Raw genomic sequence first — 19,031 nt, 5'->3', positions numbered from 1 at the left:
CAGAACTTCGGTCACCACGATGTGCCATGAAAATAAAAATGCTAACCGAGCGTCGAGTTTAAGGGACAGATTTGTTTGTTTTTTGGCTGAAGTTGAGAGACCAAAGTGATCCTACGCCAGCAATGTGCTGGAGGTATCTAACGCGAATTTGATACAGCTGAATGAGAAAGAGGAGGGATGGGATTAGAAATAGGTGAAGACATTAAATCTGCTTGAGGAATGCGTTGCGCAAATTTTAGCTAGAATACGGATCTGCTAGTGCAGGATGCGTCATTTTAAAGTTAATATGTGGTAGCGGCCTTCGTGGTGTAGGCGAGGGATATGCGAACGCGAATCTGAATTGGGCCCGCCTTAAAGCTCCAGAGCCTCGTTCCTGTAACTCGTTCTCATAAAGGGTCCTTGCTTGCGCAGGATGGAGGAGTTGTGTGTGAAGGACATGGCCTTCCTGTATGGTTACGAGGCACCCACGCTGGTGCTCCTGCACCAGGACAGACAGGCACGCCATTTGAAGACCTACGAGGTCCGGGACAGGAGCTTTGTCCAGGGCCCGTGGAAGCAGGACCACGTGGAGAGCGAGGCTGACATGGTCATAGCCGTGCCCTGCGGCGGCGCACTGGTCATTGGCCAGCACACTATCACCTACCACAACGGGGACCAGTACATCGTCATTACGCCGGACATCCTCGCGCAGAGCACCGTTGTCTGCTACGGGAAGGTATGTTTGTGTCGCGCTATTTGCAGCCGCTATACAAGCGCTATGCTGAGCTGATATGCAGTGCTGCATAAGTTGTACAGTGCGGAGAGGCACACGCAACGATGCGCCAACGAATGTAACCCCAAGGTACGTCGCCCGCGTCCTCTTTGTGGAAGCAGCAGACGATGTGAGCACGCGTGCTGAAAATAACTTACATGTTGGTGTGTTGGCATCCCTTATTGGCTTTGTCCCACTTTCCTATATTCGGAACTCCACAGCAGATTTACCTGCACTGCATGAACTTCGTGAAGCAAGATATTAGCGCACATTAATGGGAATGCAGAAGTGCAGAGGTGAAGAAAGCCCTATCACGCAACGCTCTGTTTAGGGCTCCATAAAAAAAAATTACCACCCCTTTCTGCAGTAGGTTTAAAGAAGTCCGAAAGCTAAAAGTGCGTCCAAACTTTGATGCAAGTGCGTCGAATGAATCATCAAACCTTTTAGGGCGCAAATAGCAAATAAAGAATGAAACCATGCGTCTTTTTTTGCGAACGAAGCAAACGCAAGTAAGAACGATCTAAATGTATTCTATCGTACCCCTTCTTTAAGATCTCTGCGTGTATTGTCTTATCTATAAGCGTTCCGGTTTCGCGATTTTCATATAACTGTTTTGACACAATGGAAGCCCGGATTCACCTACGCGCCATGCGTACAAAGATCTTATCAGAGTTTTTCGGTGGACCAACCTTTCCACGGGGAAATGCATGAGTTTTTTTGAGAGCCCGCCATCGGACACACTGAGCATGCTTTCGCTTTATACATAGAAAAAATTCAGATTCAGGCATAAAATTAGTGCACCTGTAATGTCGATTGTGATATCCATGGACGTTTTTGAAAGGGATAAGGGCACATACAAACGAACTGGAAGGAAGGTTTGAGAGCGTCATGGCAGATATCTACGTATCTACAGTGCCGCAAGCAAACGAGTAAGTGTGGCCAAGGCTCTTGCCTCAAGACATCCGTCTGGCAAAAGCAAAAAGGAACAGGTGTAGGAAGCACGGGTAAACTAAGACTGGTTGATTTATTGTGGGGTTTAACGCACCGACGCTACACAAGCGATGAGGCGTCCCATAGTGGAGGGCTCCAGATTAATTTTGATCCACTGGGGATCATTAATGTGCGCCTAAATGTGGAAGACACGGGCGTTTTGGCTTTTCATTTCCATCAGAAAAGCGGCCGCTCTTACGGGGAATCCAACCCACGTCCTTTGGCTCAGCATCACGATTCCATTGTCAATAAGCCACCGCGGCGGGTAAAACTAAGGTGTATACTTCGAGGATGTTCATTTTTGCTATCTCTCTGTTGATGCAACAGAAATTTCAAATTCCTAATGATATTTCCAAAACAAATATTCCTTTCGGTTTTACAAACCAGCAGCCGATTACAAGAGTCCTGATGCTCAGAAAAAAGTTTGGTACAAACGCTGTTCGCAGATTCGTCTTAAGTGAGGAGTAATAAATTATTGATTGAAGGTCATAACTGCGAAATGTAAGAGTCCTACTGGAGCGCAGTTGGTGAATTACATTTAGGTTACATCCATACAAATTAGTTTGCTCCACATCCGAAAATGATTAGGCTGTACGAATGAGCAAGAACCCAGCTGTGCGAGTTAAAACAAACTGATACTTTTAGATGTTACGCTGTTGTTGAATGCCTGCAGCTAGAGGTGCGTGAATATTCGAAACTTTTCAGTATTGGGGTGAACAATACAAAATTTGATTCTGGGTGGAGTCGCCATATCGGCATTCAGTAACTTCGTGTTTTCAAAAAATTCTGGTAAAGTTCGAAAATGCATATACTAGATGACGCTTCGTTAACCTTGCTTTAACGAACTTTGGTCTCAGCAAATACCCCATAATAACTGCGTGAAAGAATCTGTCAGAAATTTAGCGGGGCACATAAGCTTCCTCTTATGATCTATTTGGGGCATTATTTCTCGTTAAGTTGTGGGAACATATTTGCAGCTGGCTACGTTGACGCCGCTCTCAATGAAAATCGGTGAAGCGAACATAATCTTCTGACCGCTGCAGTCATTGCTACTCGTTAATCATTCTGAGTGGGTATGAGGGAATCGTGGATTGGTATATCGACATCGAAGGTGGTAAATTAGTCTTGACCTTCTCGCTGCAACTGCTCTCGGCAATGGCCAATTCCTTGAATGCATATGTGAGAATGGTGTGTCCGTGTGTTGAGGTTAGAGCCCAAGAAGAACACGTTGATCCACTGCGAGTTTTTCAAGGCTGATGTCATCGCCCGTCACCAACCCACCCAAGTCTGTATACATATGACGTTAGCTTTAATGTTTGTTGACCCTAATGCTCAGGCTAACCACGCGCGTCACAACCAAAAACTATAGGCGCACAGGCGCAGTACTTCATCCCTTGACGTTATTTGCTCGCACGCACTGCCGCCGGTCATAATTGTTGTCTGTATCGTGGCTTCTATGGTTGCTAAAATTTGGTCGCATTTAAAGGGACCCTGCAACAATTTCAATAAATACTTTCACTATAGCTTTGTGCCTGGAAGCACTGCGAAAGCTACAGTTATCGCCAGCACGGAGCTGCACTGCATGATTGGTTCGTCACACCAGCTACGCCTTCCGTTTCTGGTTTGTTTATGTGCCTTAATTTTTAAAGTTTCTATCGAAAAGGGTTCTTTGCTGCAACTGAAAGACAACCGGCCAACAGTTGCTACATGGCCTCAGTGACGTTGTTCCGGCCGCCGAAGAACGTGAAGACCGGGAAAGAGACAAATGTCTTTTCAGTGAGTTTCCATGTTAGCTGATGGCCATAGAGCCGGAAATTTTGGCTGAGGTACTTCGCGACCCCCTAATCTAAGTACTGGGTGCGTGGAGTAACTACGTTTTACAAGCATTTAATATTCCAAAAAAGGTTAAAAAAGTGTTATCGGGTCCCTTTAAGAGGGCAAGGCTCCAGCAGTACCCCGCCGGTCCGCATATGCTTGTTCGCGTATGGCAGCTTGCTGCACGCGGCTGAAGAATGCAAGACACTTGCATGTACCTATGACCAAACCCAAGCGGGAACCAGAGCCGCCCAGTCAGAATAGCCTTGGTGTTATATTACCATCTGGCGTTTAGGCCACTACCCCATGGTCTGTACACATTTTATTAAAATTTAAGGGCTGCAACATGCAGAGGTGTGTGGTTTTCTCTTTTTTTCTCTTTCTTTTCGTCGTGTAACCCGCTATGTTTACCACAACATAAATTTATAAAACGTCCCAGAGCTACGCATATATTGCAAATGAATTTATTTGCTCTCTGTAAAAGTTTGATGAACTGGCAGTGCAAAATGAAGCCATGAAATGTCCTTGAGTACCACACCTTCCTGCTTACGAAACCCTAATGATGATTGATTGTAGGGTTTACCGCGCCGACGAAGCGCAAACGATGAGGCGCGCCATAGTGGAGGGCTCCGGATTAATTTTGACCACCTGGGGATCTTTAAGTGCACCGAAATCTCGTACTCACGGGCGTTTTTTGCTTTTCGCCTCCAGCAGAAAAGTGGGCGCGGCGGCCGGGAATCGAACCCGTAACGTTGTGCTGGGCAGCAAAACGCCTTAGATACTGAGCCATCGCGGCGGGAGCTTACGAAACCTTGTTTAATACACTAGCGCTAATATGTGGTACTCTGTAGGTGCGCAACATTTTACTGGGCTTCACAGTACCCCACAGATTTGTTGTGGTGGACACCTCTCTTTTTTAATTATTGATTGATTGACTGACTGATTGAACTTCCTGGCTGACCGTAAATGTTTTGCCGACTAGCCATCTTGCAAAGTCCTTTACGCTGCACTTCTGAGGGTGTGTGTCCGTGTTTTCGAGCTCGGTACGAGCTAAGGATATCTAAGTCGTAACGCTTAGTTTGGGCGTCAAACCGTAATCGTCACCTTTTATTTCTGTGTCTGATCTTTTCTCGTGTGGCTTCCCTCCTCTCTGTCACTCTGACTGAGAACCTAGGAATTGCCCTTTTCTAGGCATTTCTTTATGCTCAACGTTTAACAGCCTTAACGTTACGCGAGATGCTCTGCGAAACAAAGTTAAACTTCGTGTACATTAAGTCTGTTTCATCCCGTTAAACCCCAAAGCATCAGCCTACACGTCACGTCAAGCGGTGCATATCCGCATCCTCGTCTCCACTTGCGCCGCTTGCAGTTCTGCTGGTCCCTTAGCAACGGTGACTCCGTTGCTAAGACACACCTTACATTTTTCAAATTATAGGGAGGCAGAGTGGATCCAGTTTCTCACTAAAACTTTTGCTGCAGATGGTGCCTGCGCTTCATGATCTCGATGAGCCACTTTCTCCGTCCTAATGTTTTTCTTCAAAATTACATTATTCCCTCCAAGGTGGACGCTGACGGCTCCCGGTATCTACTGGCTGATCTAGCGGGCCGGCTGTTCATGCTGCTTGTGCACTATGAGGACCACATGGATGGCACCCGAGTGGTCGGCGACCTGAGGCTCGAGTTCCTCGGGGAAATCACCATCCCTGAGTGCCTCTGCTACCTCGACAACGGCGTCGTCTACGTCGGATCCCGCCTCGGGGACTCACAGCTAATCAAACTGGACTCCCAGCGCAACGATCAGGTACCACCTTCTCAGCAGCGTACATACCTGTAGCTGTACCAAAAGCCAGGCTATTGCTTCTTATCCCTCTTACCCGAGCTGTGAATGGCTTTCGCGACTGTTTTAAAAGTCAAGTGTTCTTGTCCACACTGATGATAGTGTCGTAACCAAAACGCATTGTAGGAAAGCCAACTTTACACAATGAGGGCACTGAATCAGAATGATGAGGATGGCGATGATCATATTAGAAACATATATTCCAGTGGTCGTAACAAAACCGGGGTCCTGGCGTTATGAAGCCGAATTCTACCCGTTTGCACCATAATCGCATCGACTGGTTCGTTGCGCGGGCGTTGGTTTTGGATTTGGTTGAGTTTATGTGGACTTGGAGTCCGGCCTTGGCAGTTGGGATTTCTGACTTTGATCGTACTCAGATTTTGACTTTGATTGAAAAAAGTTTGCGGAGGTTTTAAAGGGATGCTGCAACACTTTTTTCAACTTTTTAAAATCTTAAATACTTGCAGAACGTGATCACCCAACACAACCAATACTTAGTTTAGGTGGCCGCAAAGTACCTCACCCAAAAATTACTGCTCTATGCCCGTCAGATATTTGGCGAACTCGCTAAAAATTTTTTCTCCCTTTCTCAGTCTTGACGTTTTTCGACGGATCGATTTGCGTCACTAAGAACATGGAGCGGTTGTTCGCCGGTTTTGCTTCACTTGCAGCAATGAACGGTTTTCAATAGCAACTTGAAAATTTACACCATCTTCCCGCGAGGGGAACCATGGGGTAGATGCAACGCACCTGGGGTTGCCGTTGCGTTTCCGTTATGTTAGCGATGTCAGTGTGTGGATTGCTGTTGTTGTGTATCCTATTTACGCAGCATGTTCACCCCCGATGCGTCGCATCTACCGCATGGTTCCCCTAGCGGGAAGATGGTGTAAATTTTTAACCGAGCGGAAGCTGCACGCTAACGCACAGCTGGCACGGCGACGGGAGCGAGCGCAGCCGAGCGCTAGCTGCGCGCTGACCGCGCTGACGCACAGATGGCGCTGCGGTGTGAGCGGCGGAGCGCGCAGCTGCCGCGGCGTGGAGAATGGGGGAGGGATGCGGACTACGCCGCGACAACTACGTGGGACAAGGCGAGTTAAATAGATGCGTTGCATCTAAAAAACCAGAAAAACAAACAGAAACGGAAGGCGTATCTGGTGCGACGAGCAGATCACGAAGTGCCGCTCCGTGCTGGCGATAACTAGGTATAACTTACGCAGTGGTTCTAGATGCGAAAGAAAGAGTGACAGCGCGTATCGAAAGTGTTGCAGGGTTCCTTCAACAAACTTTCTCCTAAGAAAGGCGCTTTTACTTTTTTTTACAAAACTGCGTTATCAGTCGTGTAGTGCGGTCATATTGCTTTATTAAGAAGCTTGCGAAATGTGTATTTAAAACCATTTACAGTACGGCCTTTCCCGACCCCGAGCTAGGCCACGCGTCAAGCGTCACGCACATCGTCTGTGTCAGTGGAGCATACCACATTAAACTTTTCGCTCTTCATTTTAATCGTGTCACCCGTCGACGCTGTGACCCTGTTACCCGTTCCTTGTGACCCTGGGAACGAGCGTCCCGGTCGAACCGCAGTGGCATATTGAGTGGAGCGAGAGCGAAAAATATGAAAATAAACAGTCGAGGAGTGTTTGCTGCCGCAGGTTGTGAAGATGTCCTTGATGACGCCAGGCCCCGGAAAGGCAAACGTGTTGAAGGCAGGGAGAAGTCGCCAAAAGGAACTCGAACCTCGCCGGACGAGAGAGCTGGGGACACGGGGGAGGACGCCATCAAAATTAATGCCGGTCACCGCAGGGCTGGGGCTGCCAGACACGTAGTAGGCGGCGTATAAGATATATATACTTTATACCAAAGCTTTACTGCTTTCGTTCAGCGGTTTGGTGGAGGATGCGCAACTTGACCTTTTGACCGGAGACACACCCCCGGGCGACACACACTAGCGCATCGCGTCATTCGCCGGGACCGCTGTCGCCGATGCGCACAAGGCCAGGTTTTGAGTCGTTCTGCGGCGCATGATCGGGCGCCGATCAGCTGATCGGCAGCCGACCAGCCACGCAACCTCTCATTCATTCGCCGCTGGTCGTCTCGGGTTACGTGACCCGTCGCGCAGCTGGCGAAGAGAGACGACGCATTCGCGTGATTGAACGCCGCGGTCGCCCCTCCGAATGCCGCGTTCGCCCGGCGTCCTTTTGTGAGCGTTGCACGGCAACTAACGGCTTTTAGACGTGGTCGGCAGTACAGCTAAATCATATGTTAACCAAGCGAAGCACGACTCGAGCAGATTAAGCCAAGGTGTTGCTTTGCATATCCAAGGTTAGCTGGGCTGAGGCGCCACCACAAGGCAGCGCCCGTCTTGTAAATTTCTTCTCGGTCCCTTGTCGTTTATTGCTCTGTTACATTTCCATTTTTTTCGGTAGTTAATTTTTGATATTTTCAATGTCCTGTATGTTGTTTTCGGATTCGAGCAGTTTCCTAATTATAACCATTTAGCCATCAGCGTATAAAAGTGTCAACATAGCGAAGTATGCATTTTTGTGCCAAAGCAGGGCGTTGCAGAAATGGTCCGTTTTCACTATTTTAACCGTGCCAGGTTTGTTTTTTCAAGGCCTTTTAAACTTTTCTTTTAGTTTTTCGAGAGCGCTGTGTAGCCAAGATTTTTATTTCATTGGGAGTTTTATTGTTGAAGGTATACGTTCTGTACATTTTTGCTTTTTTACTCCTATTTCATTAATTATGTAGCTGCATGATAATATAATTATTTGAATGTTCAATGTTGTGCATAATCAGGGCAGTACACAGTTGGGGATGTGGGGTTATGCCGCAAAGAATGCTGATGCATCAAGAAAAGCTGTCACTTTACAAGGCCAACCAACACCATCAGTGCCTGAAACTACTTGACTCACGCCTTATTTTCCAGTGAATTTCAACACTAACCCTATCCCTAAATGTAACACTAAAATAAATCGCACAGCATTAAAGCAGCATCGCCGAGAATGGCACTGCCCGGAAATAAAGCAGGCCAGTAGGTATCGTGTCTGACTCAACTTGGCAATTGCTGGCTGGTGTGAAAGGACAGCATTGTTGCCGCTTTGACTAGGACAGAAAATAACGTTGCTTCATTGTTTCCAAATTACATAGTAGCTGCAACGGAAATACTCTTGAAAGAGAAGGAGCACGCAAAAGGGAAGGAACCACGCAAAAGCGAACCAACCTGATGACAGTAAACCCCCACAAAGGTTGATGTTGGGCTAGTTGGTAATGGTACATCATAGACGGGAGAGCGCTTTTGAAACTACAGACGGCAACCAAAAAAAACGGAACCTTGTACTGTAGGCTCTTTCTGTTTTGTTGTTGACCCCTGTAGCTTCAAATGCGCTCTCGCGTCATCGGCAGAGCCCATTTTGTTTTTTCCCATCGAGAAGCCAGGAAGTGCCGTTAGGCACATTTAAGACTGAATTAAACAGATGCAAATAGAGGGTGTTGCGACGATAATTGGAACACTAAAATTTTTTCCTGAGCGCGCCACCGCTCTGTTCGCGCTAAACATTGTGACGAAGATTGCACTTTGTGGTCTATTTTGTTTGATACCGGGAACAGCGATGGTACTTACCTGCGTATTCTCGAAATAAATAAAAGCGACTTTCGCCTATGGGAAAACGGCGGCTGATCTGCACGTGCGAGCCAGCGCAAGTTGATGTTGGAACGACGGAACCACCTGCAGAGTGAAATGCACGTTTGTGATTAACGTACGGAGCCAAATGGTGCAGCAGACGATCAGAAAATTCACATAGAAATGAGCTAGCAGACGATCAGAAAACCAGGTTTTCGGGCTCGCACGTCCAAATCGCCGGCATTTTCCCATAGGCAAAAATTATTTTTATTTATTTTCAGGATAAACAGGTAAGTACCATCGTTGTTACCGGTATCAAACAAAATAAACCACAAATTGCGATCTTCGTGGCAAGTTTGAGCGCGAACGGAGCTGTGGTTCGCTCAGGAAAATTTTTTAAAGTGTTGCAATTACCGTCGCAACACACGGTATCTGACGGCGAGGTTTGCTTTTTTTGCTAGGATTTTGATCTTTTCTGCCTGTTCGAAACATGCCTGCAACTTGGAGCTTTACTGTCAAAAATCATCAATTACGTTTCTTACGTGAATCTCTGCACGCAGCCACGTACTCCTAGCCAATGAGGCTGCACGTGTTTTAATCATATGTATGTTTTCAATTCAGGTACCGATGCTCCAGGCAAACGTGCATTAGGCTTGGGCACTCGTACGTTCATTCTCCTTCCGTTCCCTGCCCCACGATTGAATGTTTGTGCTGCAGCAAACGCTTGAAATCGCTAAAAAATTTTAACGTAGAGTTTGAAGTCACGGTGTTTTACTTCACTACAGTAGTACTTTTTAACAGGGACAGTCGCAATTGATGCCACATATTCACCACAGTCTTATGAAAAGCAGAATTGTGATTCTGTACTAGTTTCTCCTCATACATGACAATGAACGACCAACCGTCTCTGACCCAACTGGTGAGCAGGAGCATCGGCCGTGACTCTAACTTTCGCTCAACCTCGGGGAGGAGCGGGTTATGGTGGTGGTGGTGATAACCATTAGTATGAAATGCGCACGTACAGTCTGTGTCAAATTTTTCTAATTTACACGTTAGGTCTATGAGTTACAAATAATTCGTAGCCAAAGCCTAACGTTCAATGGTAACTGGTATGTTTCGTGGCAGTAAGAAAGACAGGCATTTTCTTCAGCTTCCCGCAGAAAACGTTTCGGCCTCTCAAGAGGTAAGCTTGTACTCAGAATTTTTTGACAATGCTCATATGCTATGGCTTAGAAAATTTTGGCAAAGAGAGCCTACCTTCTTGTTCACAAATATTCGAAGTGCTCTTTCGAAAACTGTCCCCCATTGTTGACTTATTGATTCTTCCTTAGCATCAACTGTAATATTGACTGAAACTTGACTCAACGACATTGTAAGCGATAAAAAAATATTTTTGTTTGCGCATTACCGTTCAATTTGTTCCGCTGTGATCCGTGCAAGCGAAGGGGCGGTGTCGTACTCATTGCCCTCAAAAGCGATCTTGTTGTAACCATTATCACAATATGCACTTTTCTTGAATGCGTGTTTGTTTCCTTGAAGTCTTCTGGTAATCATGTTGTTACTGCCTGTCTTTTACCGCCCTCCTGATATGGGCTCCTTCACTGCGAGCGAATTTCCCGTGTTCTAAGCGATATTTAAACCCGGCTTCCTAATGTCACCCTTATCATTTTTGGTGATTTCAATTTTTTTGCTATAAACTCGAGTGATCTAGCAGTTTCACAAGGTGAAACGGAAGCGCACACACTTTGCCAGACTTGTCTAGATTTGTCTCTAATGCAATTTATCAATTTCCCTGCGTGCTGCTCGGCAACATCTTCTAATACTCTTGATGTATTTTAATGAACGACCACCGTGCTTGCTCGAACAATGGCATTTTCGACCATACTATACTATAAACCTGATTACTATAAACCTGGGTAGCCCAGTGGTAGAAAGAAGGTGGACTAGCAAAATAATCATGCGCTATAACTGAGGCAACCTTGGTCGTATGAACTTAAAAATAATTTCTTTTCTACAAGCAATTCCTAGATCAGCATCTCCTCCCCACGGTTGAATAAAACTGGTTGCTGTTAAAAAGTGAATGTATTAGTATAATTGACAAATTTACACCCGTCCTAACCGTGAGGACCCGGAGGATGGTTCCATGGTTTACGCCGCAGCTACCACGCTCGAATAAAGAAGCTTTGATATAAGCAGTTTGCCAAAATGATAATTCACACCCTTGGACGAAATACAAATATGCGACAAGGAATATCAGTCACTACTAAATATGCCCGCTGTCTATGATTTGTCATCGAACCTGACAAGTAACTCACGCAGGTTCTGGTGCGTTGTAAACCCTAAAAGTAATCGAAACATTATTCTAAACGTTATAAACGATATTGACGGCGTTTCAGTCTAATTATCTCAATGCGCCGAGCTGCTAAATAGCCGTTTTATTATGTTTTTACAAGAGAAGATGTTTGATTCATTCCAATTTTAAAGTTCATGCACTACAGCTATGCCGTAGGCTACTACAAGCGAAGCGGATATTTTGAGACTTTGGAGAAACAAAATTTCTACCACCGCCGACAGTATTAGCTTTTTAATAAAATACTCAATCCATATCACTGAGCGTCAGTCCATTCTTAAGGCCTCGGTTTTCACAATCGTCGTCTACCTTAACTGTACCTCAAGACTGGCTAGCAGCCAAGGTTGTCCCATTTTTTAAATCCCATGACCACTCTTCCCCACTGAACTCGTGGTTCATTTACCAGACTAGTCCCATTTGAAAAATCACTGAGAATGCCATACACAGTCAAGTCATACACTAGTTAGAAAAACATATTTATAATTAACACGGTTTTCGCGAGAGTTATTCCTGCGTATATCCACTAGCCGGTTTTGTTTACGATCTTCACGAATCCATGGAGGCCGGTTACCAGGTTGATGATTTTTTTTTATTTCGCTAAAGCTTTCGACCACGTTCCTCACCACAGATTATTACTAAAACTAGCACAACTTAAGCCTCACCCGGACGTTCTTATATGAATAAAAGCTTTCCTGTCCTTCAGGTCCCAATTCACCTTCGCTATGAATATAAATTCTTCCTCTGTACCGGTAACCCAGGGAACCCTTCATGGACCACTACTCTTTCTTGTCTTTGTTAAAGATCTGCCTAACTCTATCTTCTCAAGTTACAGGGTTTGCAGACGACTGCGTAATGTATCCTGCCATTTGCTGTGATTCAGACCACTCAGCCTTGCAATCTCATCTAGACTAAATTAATCTCTTCTGTTAAACCTGTCTTTTGTCGCTAAATGTTTATAACACTAAGTTGATGTCATTTACTAACTCTACTAGACGTATTCTTATTTATTATTCCTCGAATAATAAAGCACTTTAGTTTACTTAAAGCTACCTTGGCCTTCACTTTCCGCATCATCTAACATGGCAGCATCACCTCCAACTTACTAGTGCAAGCTCTAACTGTTCCCTTGAGTCGCTAAAACGTAATTTAAAACAGGCTGTATCACAGTAAAAGATTGCTTTCAGCACTTTTCTCTGCCTTAAATTAGAGTATGCCAGCGCCTTTTAGGACCCTCATCAAGCCTACATCATATAAAATATTGTATCCTTGCAAAACCATGTTGCGCGTTTCATTTACCCTAATTATTCTTTGTTTTCCAGTGCCACTGACTTGAGAAAAAAATGTGCAATCTTCCCGTAGGGGAACCGTGAGTAGTATGCGAAGCAGCCATGGGGTCGACTCAAGTTCTCATTAGTTTTCAGTTAGATCGCGGCGTTGCGGGAGGGCAATGAGGAGAGCGCAGCGCGCGCGCGCGTCATTTATACCGCGGAGATACAGTGGCGCCCCCAGAGCAGTATGCAGCGGCTACCGTCGCGTCTCTAACCCTAGGCTGCTTCGCATTATCGCGCGCGGAGCCGCAGGTGTTGCCATTTATTGCGGAATCTCGGAGAGGAGAGGAGGAATGCCGGAGAGGAGAGGAGCGTCGGATAGGAGAGGAGGAATGCCTTCAATACCACTCAGGGTTCCCCTACGGAAGATGACGACGGTGATTGAACGCGAAGCTATCTCGTGATGGATTCTTTGGTTGGCAAATTCCTAGAGGAACCTGCCACCATCATCATCAGCGGTGCCTGGCCAGGCATGCACGGGGGGGGGGGCGCGGACGCCGCACAACGGCGCGCACACAACGGCGCAGAAACCGGCTCGACCATAAGCTGCTTCGCATCTAAAACCGTGCTGAACTAGTGGATTTGGCCCTTCGTCGGAAACATGCGCGTTTATCGTTTTTTCACAAGCTTTGCAAATACCCATCACTGCATGAAAATTTCTTTGAAGGCCCCTCTGCTCTCTTTCCACGATATCACCTCAGCATATTTAAACATCCATAATGTCACTCACTTCGCTTCGCACGATTATTTAAACCGCGCACCATTTTTGAGTAACATGACTTGCCGGCACATGTTGCCACCGAAAAAGATCCCAATAAGTTCTTGCAGCGCCTGCACACTATTGTCACTAACTATAAATGTTGTCCTTGTATTTTTGAATTTGTATAACACCCTATAGTTGTAGCTTGCATTCATTGTTCTTGCTTTTGCTGCAGGCTATGTGGCTGTACTGCCACTTGTTATGTTTCCCATGTTTTGTTTTTACGCCAAATTGGTTTTTCCAGTTCATTTTATCAACGAAAAAGTTTCAACCAAATTCTTAGAGCTCTTGGGCTCTAGGTTCGAAATTTATCTGATTGTTGAACATTTGTACAACCCAGTATGGCTGTAGCTTCTACTATGTTTTTTTTTCCTTCGTTGCAGCTAATTACTGGTTACAATACGTTTATGCATGTTGGTACATATTTTTGTATTTTGTTGTCCTGCTCCCCATATGTAATACCCTCGTCCAGACGGCATTTAGGGGTACTCTGAAGTAATGAATAAATAAGCCGGTACATATCGGCAAAGCTTTCTTGGAGACAGGCGCACACTATATTTTGTGACAGAAACAAATTGCAGGTGCACTTTGCACTCGTTTGAGAAACGTGAATGTTCGTTCCAGCAAGGTCGCGCAGGATTTTAGTAGTAGGAAGTGGTTTGGTGGCAGCGATCCGGCTGCTCAAATGGAACAATCACGCAAGCGCTAAACCTTCGACAAGTGGGCGAGCGATGCTCTCACGTTTACAAAAGTTGGCGGTGCGTTTACTCTCTTGTGACGAGCTCATTTCTTCTTCCCTATGGGCAGGGTTCCCACGTTGAGCTGATGGAAGCGTTCACAAACCTTGGCCCCATCGTGGACATGTGCCTGGTCGACAGCGAGGGCCAAGCCCAGCTGGTGACCTGCTCGGGGACCTCCAAGGAGGGATCGCTGCGCGTCATCCGTAATGGCATTGGCATCCACGAGCATGCCACCATCGACCTGCCCGGCATCAAGGGCATCTGGCCTCTCAGGGTTGGGGCTCCAAATGCTGGTGGAGACGCGGACACGCGGGACAACATGCTCGTCCTCTCCTTCGTGGGCCAAACCAGGTTGACTAGCAAGAATCCCGCGAACTTTTTTCTCACGGCTGTGCAAATCGTATGCATGCTTCACAGGCAGGGGGTTAATCTATATCTTTAGGATAATCAGATCGGAAACGCAGTGAGAAATCTGCCCCGAGGGCAGGTTAGAGAGGTTTCAACTTTACATTCGTGCTCGTGGACGACAGTAAACAAAGGGACCCGCCCCAGAACTGTTCTCCGGGATGCTCTTTTACTGTTGTAGAGATACTTTCCACACTGTCTATTTCAGTTGTACTCTTCTCTCGAACATGGAATGCGCTGATATATTTAGTGCATCAGCATCAAATATATAATGATTCTCAGCGAGACATAAGTTCTTCGTAATCTTTCTGAAGAGAGCCACGTTCGCTTTTACTATGGAGGTCGTATTTGACATATACTGGAGTTTTTTGTGCTGTTAAAGAGGACTCACTTGAACACACTCCTATGGGATTTTCTAATTGATAACCCAAGAGATCAAAAAGCAGCGTGCGCAATTACAAAAAGTTTTACAAACCCAGCAAAATGTCCCTAAAAAATTCTTCTGTTAGAAATATAGCGCATATTTGCTGCAGTGAAAAATCAACCAGACATTGCGTTTCAGCTTTGTTTTCATTACATGGCGCTTGCGGTCTTCCAAGCGAGCCTTTTGTTTTTTAATTTTTGTACGAAAGTGGCATATATTTAGAATAGGCAAACTAGGCCGTTGTGCACATCTCCATGTGTTTGTGAAGCTTTTCGCGTAGGTGCTAGATGGTTTTCAAGCCCGTGGGTCTTAAGTAATAGGTCTAATAGGAATGTTAAGATACGAGACCCTCTTAATCACGTTCTGTATTTTTATCTCTTGTTTTTACAGTGGCCAGTCTTTTTAAGATTGCTATGCCTTTTGCTACCTTGATAATTTCACAAAAATATCGTAATTCTCGGCGTGTTTAGAAGTTTAAAGGTGGTATAATGAAGCAGCACATATTGACATTTTGTCCCAGCAGTGGGAAGATTGTACTCATTTGTAGCTCTGTCAGCTGAAGCAAGATCGAGATGCTGCCGTCGGGAAAATAACCTGTTTGCGGAGAAATGTTGCTCAAAACATACTGTTACTTTGTTATAAATACCCACTGCAGATATGAGATGTTTGCACTCGTTGAGTATGCACTGCTGTAATTAAGCTTGGTCGTATTTATGGCTCGCAATTTCTTGCCCTTATGTGACATTATGCCGTTATGCCGTTATGCGACATTCCTTGACGTTATGCAACATTATGCGGCACAGAAACATGCGTGCCAGAAGACGACTTTGTTCACAGCAAAAAAACATAGTGCAGTCTGTTTAATTCGTTTCCTTGTATACCCGAATACTTTAAAACGAATTGTAGTGTTCAAGGGCTCCCGTTACGTCAAGAACAAACTCACCTCATCATCTGTAATTAATGCATTCAGATTATATTTCTGCACATACAAATTCCGTGTACAGCTGGTCTGTAGCGGCGCCATTGTGAATAGGGAGCTTAAGCGAGAATACGCAGCAATGACAAAGCAGGCAAGAGCACCCCTCTGAACCTTCCCACATAAGATAATGTAATATTCCAATGTTCTTGTGGCACCGCTAGGACTCCTTCATTTGGCCTGAATCTTTGTGTGAATACACCATTTCCGAATTTATTTCAGAATTATTTTTTAACATAAACACTTTATCATTGTTTGCCACGCGTCTAGAAAGCCGGATCAGTAGACGAAATGGTGTTGGCTTCTCCTGCAGTGTCCTAATGCTGTGTGGGGATGAGGTGGAGGAGACGGCACTGGCCGGTTTCGACACATCACAGCATACATTATTCTGCGGCAATGTCCGCAACAAGCAACTCATTCAGGTACGGTCTCTGGTCATTGCTCAGATCCAGTACTAGTCTTTTTTTGCTACACTTTGAAAGATTTGCTGATTTGGTTTTGTTATGTGGTTGTAGTCGCGTGTCCGGCCTGAAAAAAAGAGATAACGTCCAATAAATACTTTGTTCCGCGACAAACCTGAAGCGAATGCGAAACTGCCACTCATTTGCTTGCTGAATCATAGTGTTACCCTATGGTCAAGCTTTCTGTCCGTAGCTTCTAACAATTCATAAATATTTTTGTGTCTGCAAACGAAGATGCGTGCCTCTGTACGCACACACATTAGTTATCCCAATGACACCTGAAAAGAAAGAAGTGTCGGGCTCCGTTCTCATCTGTAAATTCACCGCTTCACTACAGGCTACATGGAAGGGAGGAAACGTTTGCCAGTAGGATAATTCAACACGCCTTCTCTGGTGAATACTTGAAACCAATGCCCTAAACTATTGAACAGCTAGTCGTCAGGCGCATGCTTTGGTGCGGAAAAGGCCCGGATAGAATTCTGTGCACTATACAATGCGGTAAATGTGACACGGCAGAAAAATGGGCTTACGTGGTGCGGATGTAGTTTTGTCAAGTCTCAAAACCACTTTGCTTACACCAGTCGGTTGGTGTGACGTGATTGCAAATATTTCGATGCGTCTGGCTGCGTGTGTTTTGTAACCCCCACGAGGCCGAAGTGTCCTGACCTGTGTTCCCACCCAATAAATAATCCCCAAAAGGATTTCTCGGATTGCGGTTGTAAAGGGACACTGCATTGCTAAACAGAGTTAAAATGTCTTTTAGTAAAGTAAAAGCATGTGCTAATTAAATAAATGTAGTTGCTTGTCCCGCTTAAAAATGTGTGACAAGTGATGGCAAAAAGTTTTAGACGTAGTATGTTGAAGTGGCGTCATGACGAATATAGCTTTCGGATTACTGTTCGTACATTCTGCAGCGTCACGCAGATGCCAGCCGCTAACATACTGTTCGTTGAGTGGGAGCAGATTGTTTTTTGCCGATACGTTTTGCGCATTATTACGACGCAAAAAAAAAGCAAAAAAGTGAATGAAAGAGATGAGAGCATAATTGGTTGCCTTGGAGTAAAAAAGAAACTATTACCAAAGCGGTGACCATTCAGTTACAAAACGTTTTGTCTACCCTGTCCCTTAAAGCACCTGTTATCGATATTTTTGCGACAAAAATGTGAATGGGTTTGCTCCCTTGGACCATTCATGAATTGGTTGCACCAGGGTTTTACTGCATGGACGCCTCTTTTCAATGCGAACCCCGCTCTCTCTTTCTATTTTTCTTACTGTTAACGCTGTAATTGAGCTCCCATACACGCAACTGGACATGTTTGCAGCCTTTCACTTTCTCGGTGTTTGTCCACGCATACATAATGCAATAATTTTATTGATGTGTTGGAACTGCATGATTCCAGCCCTGATGTGCCATGATGGGCGAAAAAAAGGGGATCACGTGGTAAATTTACGCTTGGTTCCTGAGCTCCAGGATGTATTATGTTAAAAATTTATCAGGTTTGCATACTCTAGAAGCCTAACATAACCTTGCATAGTTTTTCACTTTTAAAGAGACAGGCAGTATTAAATGCATGTATCGTCCAAGAAGTGCCATTATCTTCGCACCCCCTGCCTCGATTCATTCACTTTTTCCCTGCATATCGACTCCAAACGTAAGCCAGCACAACTCTGGCCATAATTTAGGTACTCTGGCCGTAACCTAAATGCTTCCCTGCCGCTAACCCCTATAGTATTTTGGAAATAATATACCTGGCATTTTTTTTTCAATTATTCCCTGTCTACGGTAGTGATTTCTTTTTTCCTTTATTATTCCTTTTTCCTTTCTTTATTCTTTCCTTCCTTTTTCTTTCTTTATTTCCTTTCTTTATTCCTTTATTATTCATTTTTCCTATTCTTTATTCCTGTATTTCTAACCGATGTTGCGTTAAGTACTGTCGTTATATTAATTCTGGTTAAAATGTTTGTTGCGCTCGTTTTTGCTATTCTGATCATTTTACTGATCATTTTATTCTGTTGAAGTAATTTAACATTGGTAATTTCTATATTCATGTGTTTTTCGCATTGTTTTTTCACGTGTGTTTTTCACATTTTTCACAGCAATCATTATTGCACCAAACTTTATTTTTTCTTTTCCTTTTCTTTTCTTCCTTTACTTTTTTTTGCTTCCTTTCTATACCTTCTTTCTTTCTTTTATTTTGTACCCTTACCTTTATTTTGTATTTCTTCCTTTCTATATTTTCTTCCTTTCTGTTTTTTCCTTTTATTTTGTCTGCTGATAGCCTGAACAATAAATTAAACGCTGGTTTGTAATAGTGTTTAAGATATAATTGTTTGGATGTATGTCTGCCTGTTTGAACATTTGTTTGTAAATTGTGCGCCTGCAATAATGGCTAAACCACTAATCTTAATCACTTGTCTTATATTCCATAATAAGTAGTCCCTTCGGCAGTGCTTCACTTCGGGCCCTCTCTCTGTACCACTCCAATGTATTTGTGTACTATCATGAAACTAATTAATTTTGATTTCATTTGATTTGATTTGAAAACGAGGAATGGTCAGAATGTAAAGGTCCTCTAGC

The 19,031-nt window shown here is 44.7% G+C and overlaps 1 protein-coding gene across 1 annotated transcript in view; it reads left to right on the top strand.

Annotated features, from left to right (window-relative positions):
- LOC144173646 (DNA damage-binding protein 1-like) overlaps positions 1-19,031 on the top strand; it is a 113,094-nt gene that overhangs the window by 31,588 nt on the left and 62,475 nt on the right. The window contains exons 5-8 of the mRNA XM_077701981.1: positions 412-715; positions 5,118-5,357; positions 14,255-14,538; positions 16,306-16,414. Coding sequence (XP_077558107.1) covers positions 412-715; positions 5,118-5,357; positions 14,255-14,538; positions 16,306-16,414 — 937 coding nt within the window. The remainder of the gene's footprint in view (positions 1-411; positions 716-5,117; positions 5,358-14,254; positions 14,539-16,305; positions 16,415-19,031) is intronic.

The sequence above is a fragment of the Haemaphysalis longicornis genome, unplaced genomic scaffold, assembly GCF_048455015.1.
Source record: "Haemaphysalis longicornis isolate Haplotype H1 unplaced genomic scaffold, Haemaphysalis longicornis Haplotype H1 scaffold_3, whole genome shotgun sequence".
Taxonomy (NCBI): Eukaryota; Metazoa; Arthropoda; class Arachnida; order Ixodida; family Ixodidae; genus Haemaphysalis; species Haemaphysalis longicornis.
This window is presented reverse-complemented; position numbering and strand designations above follow the sequence as displayed.